Below are 22344 nucleotides of genomic sequence, written 5' to 3' on the forward strand. Positions count from 1 at the left end.
TTCTTCTTCTTCTTCTTCTTCTTTTTTTTTTTTTTTTTACCATGTAATGGTAATGTCTAAAAGCTTTTAAGATATTTTTTTTTAGGATATAAATACATACACTCTCCCAAAGATGAAATCATTCGTAAGAATTCACTGCAGATCAGCATTTTTAGAATGTGTCAATATAACGATACTAATAAAGAACTTAACATTATGTCCTTCTGCCCTGTATTAAGTGACATTTTGTTTAATTTGTGGTTCAGTAAAAGTAGGTGCTCATTAGTTTAGAGTCCATTTCAGTGAACATGTTTCCAGAAATGGACACTAGGTTTTCAACCCATTTTTTGGAGGTGTTAGCACATTGCTACTCAAGATGTGATCTGTGCAGTAGAGTACAGAGACCACCTGGGAGCTTGGAGAAATGCACAATATCATCCCTAGCCAAGATCTACTGAATCAAAATTTGCAATTTAAGAAGATCCCTAGGTAATTCATATGTACATTAAAGCTTGGAAAGCATTATCTCAGGGTATATAGTATGACTCTGAATGAGGCATTGACAAAATGTTCAGTATGAAATGTGGAAAAATGTTCATGAGAGACATAACTCATGAAAATCTGATCAGAGTAGTAAAATGGTGAAATATGTTGAATGACATCAAAGAAGATGGAATCCTTCATACACACCAGCATAAAATACCAAAATGTTGTAAGGTAATTTTCTGCTTTTTTATTTAAGGAAGATTTGAGATATCTCTTATTTTTTAAAAAAATACACTAATACAATAACTTTACATATAAAGGAGGTATCTTTAAAGAAATTCCATGGATTACTCTTTCTATCCTAAATACTGTGCTATTTTACCTTAATTGTGGTCATTAATCAACTTCATCAGATAATACCATAATGAGAACACAGGTGGAGTCAAAAAAAAAATAAAAGCTGTAGTAAAGGATTTGTATATTTCTCCATACTGACAGATATAAGAAATAGTTGCTTAGTATTTTCTATTTTACCAAATTTGGGTGTGTGTGTGCAAGTCTGCAAAGATCCATCTTCAGTGAGGTTTCGATCAGTTTCCATGTAGTAAAGGTACTGAAATAATAAATGGCTTATTTAGAATTCATTTACACAATATGTATTAAACTTAAAAATGGGGAAAAATTGTCGTGCTTTTGGAAATATTTCATTTGCATATATCTGTTCAAACTTCTACAGAAAAGACCAATTTCAAAAGCCATGTTATAAATTTGGGACCTGATAAACACTGGGTTTCCTCTTGTACCCAGTGCCTGATTTTTCTATTCTGTACACTTCTGTTGACCTTTGCTTTTCCTTTTCTTTCCTTTCAGGTCTTGTTGACCATTTTTCTATTCATTACCATGGGTATGGAAGGGTCAGAGAGGGCAGATGAAACAGAAATAAATCAATGGTTTTCTTTGCAAATAAATCTGACAAAAAAGATTTGGCACAGGTGGTGAGACTTACCGAAATATTGCTACAACAGTATTTACCATACAGCAGAATTCAGTGTAAAGTTAATCACATTTGAAGTCCCTTAAACGGAATAGAGTGATGGAGCAAAAATGCCTACCCTGGGTATTTGGTTGGTATATGAATGCCATTTATTTTTCTTTTTCATAATTCTCAACATGGATAACCAGAAAATTCCTTTTGTTGTTTTGTTTTGTTTTGTTTTGTTTTCTTCTTGAGCCAAAGACATTTTCAGGAGGATATTGCAATTTTAAAAGTCATTAGAATTGTCCATAAATGTAAAGTATCTAATAACAGATACCACTAATTCATTGATTTTTCACCATTTAGTGTGTTAGTTGCATTAACACTGTTCGTTATATTACAATCTTTGTGTTAGTGTGTGTGTTTCAACTTCAATCTCATTGTTTTCCGTATTCTTCCTTTACTCATCATAAACTTCCATATGCAGTATTCTATGAAAGGAATAATTGCTTTATAAAATTTTGAGAAAAGTGGTGATTGCCAGCAGATGATTTCCAGGAGGCACGAGAAACTTCTTTTGCTGATTCACTATTCACCAAATATTGTTTATTTAGCAGTTGTTTAATTGTTCACATAAATTGGAGACATTCAGCTCTGTTTAAAACAGGAAAGCCAAGGTGCTATTTAATGAACTGAAGCAGTTATGTGAGCACACTCAAAGGCCCTATAGTGCTTCCTTACAGAGCTCCCCAGGGAGAATCTGGCTGAGTGTTTGAACTGAAACTCAAGCCTGGCTAAGGCTCTATCTTTTTAAATATGCAATTGAATCCTAAGAGGTATCAATCCTTCCTTTTAAGGATTTGGAGTGCTTCAAAGATACTGACTTGATCTGTGTCAGTTCTAGCATGAAGAGTATATATGGGTGGCAGATATTAGGAGGTAAAATCTGTGGCTGAAAACAGAAAAACAGATAATTGTACCATATGGCATTTGAACCTGTGATGTTGGCATCCTTCATGCTGGGCCCCATCCTGCCAAGTTAACCAGGCACTGAAGTTGTGCCAAGTGGTAGAAGTAGCAGGACTTTACCAGAAAGATGTAGCAACTGACATGTGGTCAGTCTGCTTGATCTACAGAATGCCCCATCAAAGTGGAAATAAGCATGTGGTGAAAGACCCATTAAATGGTTAAAGGGAAGGTTTTTGTGCTATGGGTAAGTTGGCTGATGACTAGGAGAGGCTTTACCTTAGCACTACATAACATTGAAAACCTGTTTGTATTTATTGTGAACAACAAAAGGTTGTAGTGAATAAATATTTTGCCATCAAGGCAAAGCATGTGGGGACTGTCATCATAGTAAGAATTTGCAGGAAATAGACAACAAAAATTTTTCTAAGCATGATTGTTATTTAGCTGTTGGCACAACTGTACTGGTAAATGAACACTTCTATTTCGATTCTGAACAACTGCTACCCAGTGCCCTCCTGAAACCTCTCAAATAATCTCAAGTTCCTTCAGTCCAAAGTGGACAAAGAGTCCATGCTAGCTTACTCCAATAGACTGTCATGACTCCTAGCTGCCATTCTCTCTTCCTGTCTCTCTCCCCCTGGCCAAACAGTCCTGGATACCTGGACTTGGTGAAGGTCCAACTGCAAGAAATCCTGGGTCATGCACAAATAGCCAAGATTCCCTCAAGTTCCCTTCTTACGGCTACTTGTAGAAGCTATAGCCTGCACAGTGTATTTCATCTGTTGTTAAATATTGAGGGACCACCCCTGATTATAAGAGCTTTTTAAGTATTGACAGCATGGCTTCACAGCCTTGACTTCTCACATAATTTTCTTACCTTTTCCTCAAGATTCTTATGTAATCTACTTCACAAAGAGAGAGAGAGAAACAGACAGAAATGCATATATGGCTTCATTGCCCTATTTGTTTCATTGTTACAGGGAATTGAGACTGTAACACAGCATAACACAATAGTAAAGAAACCAGTGTTTGAAGATACAAGAGACCTGAATTCAAAAAATAGCATCACAACTTTAAGACCTTGAAGAACGTATTTAACCTCTGCAATCTTCAATTTCTTAATCTATGTAACAGCAATTATAATACCTATTCATAATGTTCTTGTAAAGATTTAGTAAGATAATGAACATTATGTGCTTACCACAGATCCTGGAACATGGGAAGTACTCAATAAACAGCAATTATCTTACTAATATAGGGTAACTATATTTAGTTATATATAAAACTGCATACTTTACATAAAACTGCAACTTTTACAGAGCGCAATATAAGAACACTTTGTTTTCATTAAAAGTGCATCATAAAATTATTTTCAGAGTTAACGTAAAAATTAAATTTTAAAGAATATCTTTCATCAATAACATTTCACTTTTGGTCTGAAACATGAAATATATACATTCTACAAGGATTTAATACTGTTATATTTAAGAATATCTGCATCATTCTACGGCTTTTTAAATTGGGTTCTTTAACGTTCTATCATCCTGTCGAGTATAAATTGGCTTATATAAAACTTAATGTGTCTTGCAACATGGTTCTTCCAGTGAAAGATGTTTTAACTATACATGCTCTAACTGGTTCCTCTCACTGTAAAATCATGTGTATGCTAATCAGGTCGCCAAAACAATTGTTTATTTGTTTTTACACACAGCAAATAATCCCTTTTTTTGAAATATGATGGAGTGATTCAAGGCATATACTCATTTTTTCTTTTCTCTTTTCTGTTTTTCTCTTATCCACTCAGTCCAAGTAAATATCAAGATTTTTATTTAAATGGAATAATGAATGAATAACTCTTATTAAATAACATGCATTTGGATAAATGTACCAGTGGGATCAGAAAATATCTTTTTACTCATTGTCTATATAGATCATAGGGGATCTGGGTTGTTTGACTAAGGGTCGTGGAGCACACTTCTCTCTAAATTAGAAAGATAGTTTTCTTTTTAAGTCAGTATGTATAATTTAATGTTGTCTTGAATGAGCACTACAAAAAAAAACAAGAAAAACCCTTGTTCTTCAGTTTTTGTAGAGTTGTTTTCATCTCATCTTCATTGTGGTGAAGAAATAATTGGATGAGAAATGATGCTTGTCATCTAGTGGATCCTCAAAGTAGCTCTTCATATTTATTCTTTTTTTCTTCTTATTTATTCTTAATCTGAGAACAAGGAAGTACAGACATTGTGTTTACTAGTTTTCTTATGTATTTAGTCATCAAATGTTGGCATTGTTATTTAGTGGGTTTTTTTGGGGGGGTGGGAGTAAGTAATGTCTTTTAAGAGTTTTGGTAACAATTTATATTTGTAGAATTCCTTTGATTTTTGACTATCATCATTTGTGCAAAACACCACCCAAATCATTTCTTCCATTAATTACCTGATATCAACCTGCCTTTGATTTTTAAGCTGTACTTGGGGACATGCATCGAACCTTTTATTATCTTAGCCTCTATAGGAAGAGACTGGAACAATAAATTTCTTTTATATATATATATATATTTCTCAAAAAACAAACTTTAGTGACAACAGTAATGCATCTGTGTGCAGAATTTGGCTCAGGAGAAATCTTTAACATATTTGTGGAATCAAAGAGGGAATGACTCTCAGCTGTCCTGACATGTGAATGATCCAGTTGGCTGCTCCCACTCATTGTCCCTTTATTGCGATAAGACCCCTTTTCTCTGGAGATGTGTGGAACTATCTGATTTTGGCTTGTTTTTTCCTGTCAGGCATTAACCTTTTAACATGCTTCTTACTATGGAGTCATCTCTGCTTCAAATTGAGTAGGCTTTCCACACTGCCTGAACTTCAGAATGGTACCATCACTGGGTTACCATAGGTAAAGTAGCCCCAGAGAACAGGAGGAAAAAGCATTAGCTTTAGAGATGAAATACTTATCTTCTGTTCCGTATTTCAGAAGAAAGACATTTCCAAATAGAACATTTTATCTTCTGCTTTTTAGTTATTTTATCTGCAAATTGGGTAAATCTTTTCCTCCCAGGAGTTTTAAGATATGACTAGAATATGCATTTTACTCCTTGAGGAATCAGTAGGATTTCTGTAAACTGAAGAAAGAAAGCGTCTTCTTTCTGGTTCATTGATACATATGTACTCATTCATTTACGAAGAGAGATGAGAGCCAACTTTACAAGTAAACAAAATTGTCAGCAAGAAGTGTGATATGAGTATCAATCAATGAAGTGCCCCTTTTCCTCGAACAAAATACCTTTGTCATTTTTTTTTACAGAGCCTAAAATTCTAATCTTTGGAGTTAATCTATTGTTTCTCTAAGAATCTTGTTTAAATGCAAATACATTACCTGTGAGAGCATCTAGTTTATCAAGTTGGTTAGCAAAGAACAGGACTCTTAAGAAATTTAAAAAAACAAACATACAAATGTATTTTAACCGAGGTGGAGGGAAGGAAGAAGGAATTTGTAGAGATGGTGGTGGGGGTGGGAGAGGTGATTCAGTAATCAAGGAATATGTGAAAAATACATGCATGAAGCGAAATAAAGAAACACTTAAAACACCTAAATAGCGCTGATTTTTTTTTTTTTTTTAAGCCATCTAAGCTGAGTTCCCTCCTTTAGCACTGGGTTTAATGAAGAGCAATGCTGCACTGACAATCCCTCATAAAACAATTATTTAATTTATTTTCTTATCTATTTGCTGGTAAATAGAAGGTCAGAAAATAAGACAGCCCATTGATCAGATAAAATTTTTATTTCCAAAGTTACCATTAAGGGCAAAAATGCTGTAGCCATGTCCGTATAATATTTTCCGTTTGCCAATTTTGTCTGTATTCTAAGTGCTTATGGATTCAGCAGGGGAATATTATGACTTACCCTACTTTTGTTGGATTCAGATGCACACAGTGAATTAAACTGATAAAAACCACTTGATAGATATATTCTAAAATTAGCAAGATGCACACACACACACACACACACACACAGAGAAAGAAAGAGATCTGTTTTAACATAACAGTATTTCCAGATGTGATACAGAAAGTTTTCAGGATGAATCTTTACCAACTATCCATGTATTCATACTCATAATAGCAGACACAGTGGTGACTTTGGTCATAGCAGAATTGCTTTAATATGGCATAGTTTTCCTTAGGTGACCAGGCAAGTTTTTCACATATTAAATACATAAATAAAGCTTTTCATGTCAGATGGAAGGAATTTTCCTACACTGAGACTTGTGAAGAGTAAGGACTAAAGAAAAAGACTTTTTAAACCTTGGAACAACTTATCAAAGCTGCAAAATCTCCTTCCCCAGGGCCTTCAAAAATAGGACAGATGTCAGAGCTGGCTCAAGGGTGGTGCAGCTGGACAAAATCAATCATCTTTACATCTTTTCCAGTTCTTGATTTTCCACAGCATCCATTTGAAATATGTAAACACACAAGCCATTACTGGAACCTATATTACACTGAAATTATTTAATTTGAGGGAGTTACTATTAGATTGAGTGCACATTTATCTTTAGGGGTTTTTATTCATATTCCTGTGTCCTCAAGTGTAGTCCTATAGTGGGACTCTAACAAATGATATCAATTAATATTGTTTTATTTAAAAGTTGAAACTCATAAATCCAATTTTAATTTTCCTTGAAATACTATAAATTTCTTTTATTTCTTCCATTTAAATTATCAGTTTGTCAGTTGAAGTAGCTCACATGCAAAAGTAAATTATGCTTGAAAATAACAGAATCTTATGAAATACACAATTCTGGGAAAGTTGTATTACTTTTGTAAAGGTATTATGTGATCCAATGTTAATGTTTAATATTAAATATGTATATGATATTAAATGTGTTTACATGATATACTAATTCTCCCAAACAATATGGAGAAAATAATGTGGTCCACATATTTTACAATTTTCATAAGTGGCTGTAACTATTTTGATTTCTCAGCTGTGAGAATTACAAAGGATGTTAAAATGCAATATTTCCATACACTTAATTGGATAGGAATTCCCATTAAAATATGATAATTTGTAATATTTCCAAGAAACCGGATCTGATTGTGTGGAAAAGCATTCTTAAAAAAATGAAGAAAACATGGGAATAGAAAAGATTAAGCATTTGCAATCAGGTTAAGAGCATTCCAGAAATCTTAATATATTACTTAAAATGACACTAAAACTTTGTTTTTAAATAATTCTAGGAAACTTAATTTTTAAGGCAATTTTCACAATTTTTAGAAATCATGAGCTCTTCAATTTAATAAATAGGAACTCTTTACAGGATTCAATATTCAAAGGCTTAATATTGTAAGATATCCTACCACATTTCTATTGGTAAGATATCCTACCATATATATCTATATTCCTCCTTATATATATGTGTGCATATATATGTGTGTGTGTGTGCATGTATATATATATTTTTAAAGATTTTATTTATTTATTTTTAAGATTTTATTTATTTATTTGAGAGAGAGAGAATGAGAGACAGAGAGCACGAGAGGGAAGAGGGTCAGAGGGAGGAGCAGACTCCCTGCCGAGCAGGGAGCCGGATGTGGGCCTCGATCCCGGGACTCCAGGATCATGACCTGAGCCGAAGGCAGTCGCTTAACCACCTGAGCCACCCAGGCGCCCTATATTTTTAAATCAGTATTAGGCATTACTAGAAGTTGAGTTCCAAACAATTCTCCACAAGATAATCCAATCTCAGTCTTCTAAGTAAATAGATATAATTAATAAAATCTGAAGTGCATAATTTTTAATCTTTGCATTTCAAAGGCATCTTATGTTTTTTGGTGATGACTTTAACCAGTTTTTACTTGATTTTTTATATCAACTAGTAATCACTATGTTTTTGTTCCTACATTTCATTTTGTATTGTGAGGTGGGAATAAAATAAAAAAATAAATAAATAAATGAAAGTCTTCATGCCTCATGAAATCTATGTGAAATTGCATATATCAATACAGTTCATAAACTATACACAGAAACTATATTATAAAAAAGCTATATTGTAAAAAAATGTGGTATAAACAATGTCTATATGAGTTCATAGAAAATGTGGGATCAGTGACACCCACAAAAAAAAAAAACAAAAACCTCTTGATTTGTATAGTGTTTCCCAAACCATGATTTCGTTGCTTGTTATAATGAGCATGTGAGGTAGACACTATTATTATCCACATTTTTCAAGTGTGAAAGAAGAATCTCACTGAAATTCAGCTCTTAACTCAAGTGGAAATAACTAAAAAATGGCAGATAAAAACTCTTAATTCAAGGGTTTGTTCTCTAAACTTAATAACTTCTCCATTATGTGAGGGAGAAGGGAGAGGGAATACAGCAGGTGCAGTCTATATTTTGAAGAAATTCAATAGTTAAAAAAAAGTAGGAAAGAAAGGATGCCATTTGCAGGAAAGTTCAATCAGCAAAACTGACTTTATTCTTGAGTGCAGGCTAAGAAAATTGAATGAGATTATAGGCAGAGGATTTAAAACCATTGGAAAGACAGAAATGGGAAATACAGCCAAGCAGCAAATCTTGATAGGACAAAACCCAGAAAGTGGGGTGTGATAGAGTGCAAGGTGGAGAGGTTAGCTTTTGGGGGGAGGATTGATGCTGGTCCTGCTGAGATATGATGATATAGTGAAAAGTGCAGATATTTGACTGTATCTGCCATTATAGAAGAAAAATCTCTATTCCTCCCCAGAATGTGCTATCACAATTATGTCTAGTCAGAAAAGACATTTGATGAGGCTTAATATCTTTTTAACCACTTTCTTTTTACTGAACAGAGTAAGATGTTTACATATATAAATAATATAAACATTCAAAAACATACAAATGAGTCACATTGCCCTTGCATTATCCTAGAAAACTTGTTTGTAAAATGAGGTTCATTTAAAAATATGAAGCCTAGGGGCGCCTGGGTGGCTCAGTTGGTTAAGCGACTGCCTTCAGCTCAGGTCATGATCTCAGGGTCCTGGGATCGAGCCCCGCATCGGGCTCCCTGCTCCGCGGGAAGCCAGCTTCTCCCTCTGACCCTCCCCCTGCTTGTGTTCCCTCTCTTGCTGTCTCTCTCTCTCTCTGTCAATTAAATAAATAAATAAAATCTTTAAAAAAAAATAAAAATATGAAGCCTATTTCAACTAATTAGGTAAGGCTTATAAAAAATTTTACAATATAAATACTGTTTTCCTGTGTTTATATGTTTTAAATCCTTCTAACGATAGAGTTTCTCTTTCTTATAATTAATTATTATACTTTAAATTCTGCTACCTTGTTCAGGTCACCTAAAATTATATTTGAAGGACTGGAAATGTTCTGACTATGCATTACTGAAAACTGAAGTGATCATCTAAAACTACCATGCTTGTTAAAATTTTGAAGTGTGTTTGTACTATTTTGAAATTCCTCACGTGCTTCCCTGTCATCACAGTCCTTCTCTCAGATCTCCCAAATCCTAATGATTTAGTAACTAAAGGGGTAATTCCAGATATGTCAGGTAGCTTCCAAACCTGCTGCTTACTACGTCCAGATTATGATTTCTGGTGGTGAAATGTTTTGAATGCCTGGGGTTTTTGTGAGATGGATCATTTAATGCAACATTGACATGTTCTCTGGAATTCATGTCATCTCTATGATCACATTCTTCTCCCTGCCACACAGATCAGTGGATAGAAGTGGTGATTTGGTTGAGTCTTTTCTTCATTTACAAGATGGACTAAAGGAGCCTCATGGGATATACACACCTTTACTGCACAAGTGATAATTGGGAATTAAGGATGGATTACTCCTCAAAGCAACAGTACACTAAATACCCACATTACCTGGTTTCTGGGATAATTCCAGTTAAGGCAGACACTGCTATTTCTTAAACTGCTGCATCTTCCAGAAAGACAACAACAAAGTACTGAAGTTGGCAGAGTTTTCCAACTGAAGTATCCCAGCATTGGTCAAAGGGCTTTGAGATACCGATTCCCTCGATTTTGAGGTTAATTCCCAGGGGCTGGGGCAACCTCTACAAATAATTTATGCTGTTTACTTCTGTGGAATTTGCAAATATTATCATTGTTTTAATGTGCTTTGATATGATGATTTAGGAAGGACTGGTTAAGGTACGATCCATCAAACCATGTACCAGCTCTCTTACCAGTTAACCCAGCAGTGATAGAAGCCAAGAAAAGAGTATACTAAAAATGAGGAAGACTGTAGTCTCTAGTCTATAAAGAAATTACTTAACTCTTTCTTTCATCCAAATAAATTTCTTTTTTATCCCTACATGTTACCACTAAGAAGAATTCTAATAGTTTTGTATACTGCCTCTGAGAAATTCAAACATTTTTTTCTGTTTCCTCGAAATTTGTTTCCCAACACCAGATGTGCATTTCACTCCCTCTGTCATGTTATTCGGTTACCTGACAATCTTAAGAAAACATACTTTGATTTGAATCAACACATGTATTACTTAAAAAAAAAAAAATCTTGCTTTTAAGAAAACTACTAAGTCATCTTTGACCTCTATAAAATTTCTAGGCTCCCAGGTTTGAAGTGTTCTTTCTGTGGGCTATTTTTGGAATTTTTTACAGAGAGATCTAAATATATCTGGCCTAAACATTACTTTGACATTCATGCAAGGATATATTTTCAAATTCCTAAGAATCAGCCAATTTTTAAAAAAAATTAAAAAGAACTGTGTTGTGACCGTTGGTCATAGAAATTTACGGCTTTTCAAAACTAATTTATTTTTTTCAATTTTATTTTTAAAGTGAATTTATGTTAATCTTATAAATATAAGATTTAATACTAGAAACTCTGGTGAAAAGCGTTTCACTTAATTTTATTCCTATAATTTGGACTTAAATTTGTGTATTTTAATTATATATATATAGATGGAAATGTATATTTTAAAAAATATTGATACTCAAGTTACAGAGTGTTATAATAAATGAGCATAGTAAATAAATAAATAAATATAATAAAATTAGTTGTTCATTTGAGTGGTGGGTATTAGACAAAACTAATAGCCTTGTATGCCAGAGATTGTATAAATATACAAGAAAAAGAAATACCGGGAAACCAATTAGTCAATACTTCATCTAGTGAAGCTATATCATAACAATTTATTTACATCCCCCAAATATAAAATGTTGAAAGCTGTTTTAGCATCAAACAAAATCACATATACCTATCATTCATTTTGAGAAGATATTTCAAAACATATCTTACTTTTGGCAAGTCCGGCTTTTTTGGGGGGAGGAGGCTTGCGATATAAAAGGAAGTTATGTGATTTAAGTACCAATGAAAAGGCAGGGGCGCCTGGGTGGCTCAGTTGGTTAAGCTTCTTCTGCCTTGGCTCAGGTCATGATCCCGGAGTCTCAGGATAGAGCCACATCGGTCTCCCTGCTCAGCGGGGAGTCTGCTCGTTCACCCTACATGTGCTCTTTCTTGTTTGCTCTCTCTCTCTCGCAAATAAATAAATAAAATCTTAAAAACAAGCAAAGAGCATACACTAGTGTTTGCTGGGAAAGATGTTAAAAGCTTTTGATATAATCCCTACAACAACCTGGTGAAGCACAGAAAAGGTACATAATTTGTTCAACTTATTGTTTATAAGTAATGGGACCAAGAATCTGGCTCCAGAGTCTGTTAACATCTCCACTCTGCTGCATTTATTTACATGATTAACACATGTTGAATTCCTATTCTGAGCCCACATCTCACAAAAAAGCTCACAAAGCTCAGTGCTTTGCCATCAGTAACTTTTGACATTCACAACAAGCCTACAAGGTAAACTCAGTTGATAGTTTTATTTACACATGAGAAAATTAATGCTTAGTTGATTTAATAAATTAATGTCCCATGGGTATTAACATAGCTGTGATTAAATTCTAAATGTGCCTGACTATAGAATCTGGCCTCCTGTAATAATCAGTGTCAGATAAACATGAGATTGTAGTCATATGTCATGACTGCACTCTGGATTTAGGAGAGCTGGGCAAGTTTAAGAATCACCACATGGGGAATTTGGAGAGTTCCTATCAAAGAAGTCTAGATAGGGTGTGGGAATAGGCAACCTATACTTAAATATAGGAGGTACAATTTGGATGTTCGATGACAATTTGGAATTGGTGAGCTTCAAGAAAAGACTTGGTATTCCAACCTAAGTACCTCTTTAAAAACACAAAAGGTGATCATATAATGTACTATTATTATCAGCAGAACTCAATGAGTATGCTCTGTTCATCATTGCCTCCCCACTCCTTAGTAAATTCTGTTGTATTGCTCAGTAAAGATTTTTTAAACAAAAAAATCCATGTATAAATAAGTATATAACTAGCTGTTCTTAATAAAGAACGGATTAAAAATGAAATAATTTTTAGATTGACACAACTTCATTTAAATTCCACTAAAATCTTTTTGTTCATGTTACTGATTAAATTCCAACAAGAGCTGTGCCAAGGAGTTGCCACTCACCATATTTCACAGTTGAGAAAGTTGAGACATACAGGGTTTAAGTACCTGGCCCACTTGCCCACTTAATCTACAGATAAGAGGTAGATAAATGACTCAAACCAACCCTCAGATTTTAAGTCTATGCCACCTAAAGTTTGAAAAGAATATTTGTGTCTTTAATGTATTATTTGAAAAAAAACATACTATTTTATATCCTATGCAGCTTTAAAAATTAGGTTTTTAATCACATAGGCTAATTTGGACATCCCTGAGAGTCAGAGCTGCCCTCTGGTAGTTATTTTCTATAGTTTTGTCTTGTAAATTAAGGCTAGTGATTTCTTGTGCTTAACGTTTTTAGCATTAAAAGCCAAACTAACCCATTTTTACATTTTTTTCAGGTCCTGAAGAGCTAGAACTCAAGTGCCCCTTGAATCACATTGCTTGCCATGGTGCCAACAAATGTGTTCATTTATCCCAACTGTGCAACGGTGTCTTGGACTGCTCAGATGGGTATGATGAAGGACTGCATTGTCAGGGTGAGTCCGTTTGTGGAACAATGCAACCACACTATGAAATTTTTCATAGTTCAGTGAAAGTTCAAAAAGAACCTAGAACTTGCCTTTTCTTTCAACCATAACCATATCAGTTTTTGAGAAAGCAAGAATTTCATTGCCAGAAACACTCAATATGTATTTCAAACCTGTAACTGTTGTGCTTTATTGAAAAATGCCATTAGAAAAAGAAATGCATTTGAACTTGGATGCTGGACTCTGAAACAATTACATATTTCATAGAAAAAAGTACTTTGAGGAAAAGACAAATAAGAAGACTTTGTCACAGGAGATTAATACCGTACAGTGTCCTCAGTTTATTTCTCTGAACCTTTGCTTTAACAAAGAGTAATTGAAGTAAAACCTCTGCAGCCAAATATTTTAGTATGATGTATTCACAGGAATTTTTCTTTAATGTTACTTCCATGAAGTTGTACCTACTTTCTTATAATTTTCTTTCTTTTTAAAAAAGTCAACACCTATGTTCCTACAGTGGTCCTGATTTTACCTATATATTAATGATGGGAGGGAGAAATAATTAAAATCTAAAAGTTAACAAAAAGTTAACCAGAATTGGCACATTCTAATAAAACTGGTTGGAGAGAGGAAATGAAATGTGAAACCAAAAACAAGTTGAGGATTGAGGTAAGGATCCAAATCTGGAAACAGAATCAAGGTATCAGTCAAGTAAATTTGGCTCCAGGATGAAGCCCAGAATGAAACCACTGAATCAAAAGTCTCAGTCAAATTCCCACCAGCTGAGTATAATACAAAGGCTATTTATTGAAGCTGAGCAGTTAAAGAGTAAGTAACCTATCCTTTGTGCTGAGGTCAGTAAGACAATAAGGAACAGAAAGAGCTATAGAAAACTGGAGATGCATGTCTGGTCTCTGACCAGATTCACACAAACTAGTTGCTGCCATGTGCAAAAAGGTCGTAGGTTACCAAAAGTTCCAGTTTTTCAGGAAGAGCTCCATATCTGTATGTGTTTACATTGTTCAACGTCAGCTACTCATTTTTAAAGCATTGTATGGACAAAAATGTACGGACCAAACAAAACTTGTCTGGAGTCCTGTCAGGGCTTATTGGCTTCCAGTTGCCTACCACTGGACTGAATGAAGTAACTGGATTCAATACCAGAGATGGAGAGATACACTGCAAAAAAGAGTCAATCTTAGAAAGGTAGTCCAAGGTGGTAAGACTGTTGAGAGACCATAATCTGGGTCACAGGGTCTCTTCCTTCTTTCAGAAGGGAATTACTCTGGCTCTGTGGACAGGTTCAGACTGAGAAGTTAAAGGTCTTCCTTCTTTGGCTGAGTTTGGTTTCTTAGCCCGAATTCTGGCAGGGTCACAAAAGGAGCCAGAAGATTCTCAGTTTTAGTTATGAACACATGTGTAATAATAACTAATAAGATATTTTCTTATTTAAAAACCTTTTGACATGTGTTCTTTTTGTATAATTGGATATTTAAAGGAAGGATATTAACAGAAAAAAAGTAAAGTATGGAATTATGAAGTGATAGGAGTCAAAGAGTTTAATTTTCTTTCAGAAATTAATTATATTTTCTAGAGCCTAATTCTATCCACTTCAGTTATAATTCAGGCTTCTTATTACATTAAGAAAAAAAAAAACTTTTGGATAGACGTGTGACTGAGCTTCTAAAAGAGTGAAATCATCACATTGCCAAATACTTCCTCAGAAGTGGTTACACAAATTAGAATGTCTCAAACATATATCAGTGCTGTGAATCATATGAAAATATATCTGAATTCTCTTGTAAAATTTAGAGTTGTGATCTAATAGATGAAGGAATATGTTAATAGTAAACCAAGGGATTCATATAAATCCAAAGTATTGGAATAAAAATAAAATAGTATTAAATTTATCTTGATCTTTGAAAAGCTCAGTGAATACTTCAGACTGAGATACATTTAGAGTAAATAATTGTTTATGCTTCAATCTTTTTTCCTCTTCTAATTCAGGTTTCTAACTGTTCCAACTTCCATATCTTTGTCATTAGTGACAAACATTTTCTTTTCTTTTTTGAGTAGGAGGCTGACTGCACAATTTTAGCCTTTTAAATATTTCTAAATTTCACCAAATGAAGTGTTTTAAAATGCCTAAGTAATTTATTGTGATCTGAGGTGGGCTTAGAAATAACAAGAGATATATTTGGATCTATGTTTGCTATTCAACCTTTGAATCTGTGCTTGCTCTTTACCTTACTAGAGGATGTATCTTCAACCTTTCTCCTAATTTTATGTCACATCCAGTGAAAAACTGTTTTCTGATGAATTAATTAGGCACCAGCCTGTCAGGTTTCTAAAGAACTTTCTCATCTATAGGCATATAATAAAGAAAGAAACCAGATTAATTCAAACATTGCATTGATTTTTAGAGATGCTTTTCTCTTGTAGAACAATTCTGCCTGAATCACTTTCTCTGTCTAAATCCATTTCTCTTTTTGTTGCGTTCTAAGCACATACTGCAATTTAAGTAATTATATGTGAAGCCAAAGACATGATTCAAAGATGCATATGTCTTCTTTTTTTTTTTCCTAATAAAGGATCCAAAGTACATTTGGCGGTATATTTGTATCCTTTATGAAAATTGATAAGGAGAAAAGTTTAACATTTTGGAGGTGATATTCTGGCCTTGGGAATGATTTTGTATCAACTGAGCTGTTTTCTGAATGTTCCCTAGAAAAAAAATCAATTTCTTCCTGGTGAGGGTAATGAAAAGATATCTATTATTAATGATTTTCTATAACACTGATATTTTAATCTCCATAATTTAGCTCCATTTGAAGAAAGAAAAATGGATTTTTGTATATGAGTGTACTTATATATAGGAATGTGCTTGTAAAAATTTTACAATGAGAATGTTCAAAATCACCACATTATATTTTAGAAAACTTCATCTCTTCCTACATAATATTTCATATTGGTAATAATATCACTATATCTAAATTGCATAAGCAATAAAAACACATTCTACACAGTGCCAGGCTTCTCAGTACAGGATATTTCCACAAAATCCTCACAGCCATGCAAAGAAGTGAACAAATTCAACTAATAGATACCAGATTGACTGAACTGTATCAAAACACTATTTTAAAATTTGGTATTCTTGGGGCACCTGGGTGGCTCAGTCGTTAAGCGTCTGCCTTGGGCTCAGGTCATGATCCCAGGGTCCTGGGATCAAGCCCCGCATTGGACTCTCTGCTCCGCGGAAGGCCTGCTTCTCCCTCTCCCGCTCCCCCTGCTTGTGTTCCCTCTCTTGCTGTGTCTCTCTCTGTCAAATAAATAAAATCTTAAAAAAAAATAAAAAAAATAAAATAAAATTTGGTAATCTTGAGGTAATTCATTATGTTAACATTTAAAGTGGCTGTGAACAAGAAAAGCCCCCTTTTTAAATTCACAATCCTGGTTAGAGTACATTTGCCATGCAAAATAACCAAACACTTCAATGTACAAGGGAACAACAGTTTCTGTTGCACTGTCTGCTTTTACTCTATTACCTCTGAAACAAAAAATGCAATATATGTTAAGAAAAGAAAGATAAAAAAAGAAGGTAGCAGAAGGGGAAGAATGAAGGGGGGGGAAATCGGAGGGGGAGACGAACCATGAGAGATGATGGACTCTGAAAAACAAACTGAGGGTTCTAGAGGGGGTGGGGTGGGGGGATGGGTTAGCCTAGTGATGGGTATTAAGGAGAGCACGTATTGAATGGAGCACTGGGTGTTATACACGAACAAGGAATCATGGAACTCTATATCAAAACTAATGATGTAATGTATTGTGATTAACATAGCATAATAAAATTAAATTAAAATAAATAAAAAAAACAAACAGGGTTCTAGAGGGGAGGGGTTAGCTGGTGATGGGTATTAAAGAGGGCACGTATTGCATCGAGCACTGGGTGTTATATGCAAACAATGAATCATGGAACCCTAATGATGGAATGTACGGTGATTAACATAACATAATAAAATTTTTTAAAAATGTAAAAAAAAAGAATATGGAAACACTTCATGTTAGTGCAAAAAGAGATTCTGTCTTTTGTGTCTCAAGAAAACATGATTATGTAATCTACATGATTGTTTTCCAGCAAACATCCCAATGTCCTTTTAAATTTGAAGAGATAAAGTGTGTGAAGAGTTTATTAAAACTGATTAGGGAATTAAAATCTCTGACATCTGAAAAGCTCACCACCCAAACCTACAAATATGCACACACAAACACACATATTCTTCTTTTCTGATTGCTCTGTTGTATACTGAACCTGTTCCTACATAATTCTGAGTGTATAATATGTTAATTGGTATATTTGATCTGGAAACTAAACAAGAATAAGATTCTCTTATATATCACCTAACTCCTTGAATAATGCATATTCAGAATTCTTAAAATTCTATTTGATTTTTTTACTTTACTTACCAGTTGGAATATGATTTTCTTAACATGTGCAATTAAAATTTTCTCCACCTACTCACAATCTATTCTAATGTATTTATTTTAGATTCCAGTAACTCTAATGTATTTATTCTAATGTATTTTAACTTTTTTTTAAGATTTTATTTATTTGAGACACAGAGATACAGAGAGAGAGAGAGAGAGAGCAATGAGCAGGGGGAGTGGCAGAGGGAAAGGGAGAAGCAAGCTCCCTGCTAAGCCAGGAGTCCGATGTGGGGCTCGATCCCAGGACTCTGGGATCATGACCTTAGCTGAAGGCAGATGCTTAACCATCTGAGCCACTTAGGAGCCCATATTCTAATGTATTTTAGATACCGATTTATATTTAAAAATTTACGTGGCTTTTTTTCTTTTATATTACTATTCATAAAAATAAAGTCTTAGGAGAAAGTGCTAAAAAATCCTGGAAATAATTTACAAATTAGAGCTTTCTCAAAATGGACTGAATGAAAATGGCAAACTATTATCTGTGGTGACTCACCACAGGAAACTTAGTAATCCTTAAAACTTCTGTTTAAATCTCATATATACGACGCCTGGGTGGCTCAGTCGTTAAGCATCTGCTTTTGGCTCAGGTCATGATCCCAGGGTCCTGGGATCGAGCCCCGCATTGGGCTCCCTGGTGCGCCGGAAATCTGCTTCGCCCTCTCCCACTCCCACTGCTGTGTTCTCTCTCTTGCTGTCTCTCTCTGTCAGATAAATAAATAAAATCTTTAAAAAAATAAATAAATCTCATATATATTCCAAATCTTCAGAAATTAATCCAGATCAATTAATTCAATGCAATAATTGATTTGAGAAAATTAAATGTAATAAATTTAATTTAAAGTATTAAGAATTTAAAAAAAGTAAAACACTAAGGAATTAATCTTTAGCTCAAATGTTCAGGACTCTAGTTTTCATTCTTCCAGAAAAGAAATATTTTATCTTGCGGTGATGTTTTGTTAGTCAGTAGAAGCCTGATTTCAGATGGACACAAGATTAGCCTGTGTAGCTGCCAGGAAGGAAGGAAGGAAAAAAAGAGGTTGGTGAAACTGATGAAAAAGACAAATTTGGAGCACTTTATTGTTTTTACTTTCACTTTATTGCTTTACTTTCACCTATTTCCATTTTAAAATTTCCCATTGAAAAATATTGCCAATCTCTTTTCTAAATTAAAGTGAGCTTACCATGCTAGAGAAGGGAATTTCAGTATGCAGGATCCAAAAGCAAAGGTATGGAGAAGAGGTACAACTGCAAGCCATGTTAGAGGAAGTGTATCTTTCTGCAACACAAAGCTTAAAGCACATGGAGAGGAAGAAACTTCGCCAGTGTTTTCAAGTCACTTGAAACATCCATAAGCCAAGAGCTAGAAAACAAACAGCTGTAATTACCTAAGAGGACCTGGGTTTGTGTGCTCAGACCACTTTTGATTTTTGAAGTTCCTACAACTTAAAAGTAGGTCCTGCTATATTCTTTTCTTTGTCTTGAGTTGTGCTAAGGTGATTGGGTAGTCTCAAATTTATCTCAAGCGTAAACATTTTCTCTCAAAGCGATTAGCTTCAGTAATTGAGTTAGTTTAGTGATAGGGTATGACCCTTACCACTGGTTGATTGCAGGGCCAAATTAATGCTTTTTAGAAGCAAAGCAACAATTCTTAGGAAGAGTAGGTCTTCTACACGAGTATCATCCTTTTGCAAGGCTATCACAGACGTTGTTTATGTTGACAAATGACATCTATGTGAAAATTAGGATAGTGTACTTGAAGACTATTCTAAATATATGTATGTACATATAAGTGTGCATATTCATTTTCCAGAGTCTTAGACTTAGAAATTCTGTTTAATTAAAAATATGTTGTTGCGCAGATATCTGACTTCTTAACACTGATTTGTTAGAAGTGATTGCTAAACTAATTCTGCTCAAGAGACTTGGAATTCGGGGTGCCTGGGTGGCTCAGTTGGTTAAGCAACTGCCTTTGGCTCAGGTCATGATCCTGGAGTCCCAGGATCGAGTCCCGCATCAGGCTCCCTGCTCAGCAGGGAGTCTGCTTCTCCCTCTGACCCTCCCCCCTCTCATGTGCTCTCTCTCTCTACCATTCTCTCTTAATAAATAAATAAAAATGTTTTTTTTTTTTAAAAAGAGACTTGGAATTCAAATTTCAGTTGTTTGTTTGAATTTGTTAACTTCTCCAGACAGCTAACTGATTGCCTGTGGGAAGAGAATAACTAATTTGGCCCTGTATCATAGGCCAGCATGTGAAAGGATAATCTAAAGTAGTTCATTGTTTGTTGGAGGTGGATCTTTTTGTAGTGGATTTACGTCTTTGATTAATGTTAATATATACTAATTAGTGTTCTCTGGCCCCAAACAGAGTTATTTTTTTTTTAAGAATAACTGGAAAACAGATTTTGCAATATAAAAAAAATGTCATATAAGCATACTAGTAGTTTAAAAATGATCAAACACTGAAGGATCTAACTTAAAAAAAAGATATTCTGTATTAAAACAACATCTCAGATTCCGTATCTTTCTTCTTGGCAAACAGTGGTTTAAAGCTAACATATGGCATCCATATTTTTTGATCCAGTCTTTCCTGTGGTAAGAATCCTAGTGCATTATGGACCTTTAATTGCTGCTGAATTATACTCTATTTGTAGTTGATTTTGGTTTTAAATAGATGTAAGTCAAAAACACGAATCCACAACTTACACCGCAGTAGAATATTTATTCTGTTTGCTTAACATCTGTAGAAGAAGTAGCAATTGCTTTGATATAGAGATTGACTACTTGATTTGAAACAACTTGAGTTGTGCTAAGGTGATGCTTGTGCCTAAAATATACCAACCTCTTACATAGAAGGACTGTGCAAAACCACAAAAAGCCAGAGAACTTAGCTTCCCCAACTCTACCCCCAGTAATATCTCCAACAGAAGAAACTTGTTAATAGTTCCACCGATTTTGGAATTGTTAATTTACATGAATATTCATGGACACTGGGACTCATTTATCTGGATCTCTCCCTCACAGTTCTCTTCCTGATATGATGGAAAACAGAGAATAGTTTGTAAGAAAGAATAATGGGTATAAGGCTAAAATGAACTTTTGAAAATGTGCCAAAGGAAACACAGTGAAGTTTTCCCAGTATTCAACTTAATTCACTTCAGTAAACTTTTACTAAGCGCTGAGAGTATTTTAAACACTTACCTGAGCACTGGGGATGTAAAAAATCCTATTTTCTTCCTCCATGGAATTCACATGTCATAATGGAATATGTAAAAATTGCTGAGGAAGAAAAAAATGAAGACCTCTAATTCTGCTTGAGGGGATGCAAGAAAATTCCTCAAGAAAGCTGATGGTTGACACATGTCTCACTCTAAGAGTTTGGTAGGCAGATGAGAGAAGAACACTTCAAAAGGAGGGAACTATGTGTACAAAGACACAGGTGTCTAAGAAAATATTGTACACTCAAGAGAACTCCTAAGTTCTTTGGTAAGGTTGATGCATAGGATTCTAAGTGGAGATGGATGAGTTTGGAGCTGAAAAAAAAACACTCGATATTAGACCTGGAGTGGTTGCATTAGAATAAGGATGCAATATGACCTACTTAAAATGCATTATATAAAGCTGTAAAGAGAAAGAGAGTGGAAGATGATTCTAGGATGTATTCTCAGTATTTTAAGGGTGGTATATAATTTACTATTAAGGAAGATTAGAATTATTGCATATATGTAGCAGGTTCTGTGATTTATCCTTAGAAAGTTAAAGTGTACGTTTTTATAATCATAAAACTTTGAGCAAAACAGTCATGTCTGTTTACACTGCCAGCTCCCCAAACAAGGCACGTATGTGTTATTCTTTAATGTATCACTTTCATGTGAGTAGAAGTCAAAACAGATGACAAGGAATCCATTTTAAGTGAACTCCTTTTCAGATGAAAGTTAGGAATTTGGAATGTGTATTTACTATTTTAAGCAGCTAGAAGCCTATCTTTAGCAACCACTAAAGTAGCACCTTAGTTGATGCCTAAGTTTTGCCCTCTTGTATCTTAACTTTGGGAAATGTATGACGGTTCCAATATTACTCAAAAGTATGAATTATAACAAATTGTCCCTTAGCTCTCTACTCAACCTCAAAGGTGAGGCCAAATCCCCTGTAATTCATTATGTAGTTTTTGACACAAGCAGCTTGATACTTTACAAAGTAAGGAATTAAAGCAGGTAGCTGAAGTTGACTGGCATCCCCAGGAGTCACACAGAAAAGCAGTGTGAGAGCAAGGTTTAAACACTGTGACCTTGAGTTTTTGTTCGCCAGTTTCGACTACTGAGCCTTAATATATCAACTCAGAGAAATGCATAAAATTGTTATGCTTCAGCATCCTTTCTGACCCGTTCTTAAAAGAGCAAGATGGCTTGTAGAAAATCAACTGAAAAACATTTT

The 22344-nt window shown here is 34.4% G+C and overlaps 1 protein-coding gene across 1 annotated transcript in view; it reads left to right on the forward strand.

Annotated features, from left to right (window-relative positions):
• The window catches only part of LRP1B (LDL receptor related protein 1B), a 1894461-nt gene that overhangs the window by 659827 nt on the left and 1212290 nt on the right, over positions 1 to 22344 (forward strand). Inside the window, exon 3 of the mRNA XM_073905704.1 lies at positions 13297 to 13434. Within this exon, the coding sequence (XP_073761805.1) occupies positions 13297 to 13434 (138 nt within the window). The remainder of the gene's footprint in view (positions 1 to 13296; positions 13435 to 22344) is intronic.

The sequence above is a fragment of the Callorhinus ursinus genome, unplaced genomic scaffold, assembly GCF_003265705.2.
Source record: "Callorhinus ursinus isolate GAN/ISIS: 27379988/994484 unplaced genomic scaffold, GSC_fseal_2.0 scaffold2, whole genome shotgun sequence".
NCBI classification, from domain to species: domain Eukaryota; kingdom Metazoa; phylum Chordata; class Mammalia; order Carnivora; family Otariidae; genus Callorhinus; species Callorhinus ursinus.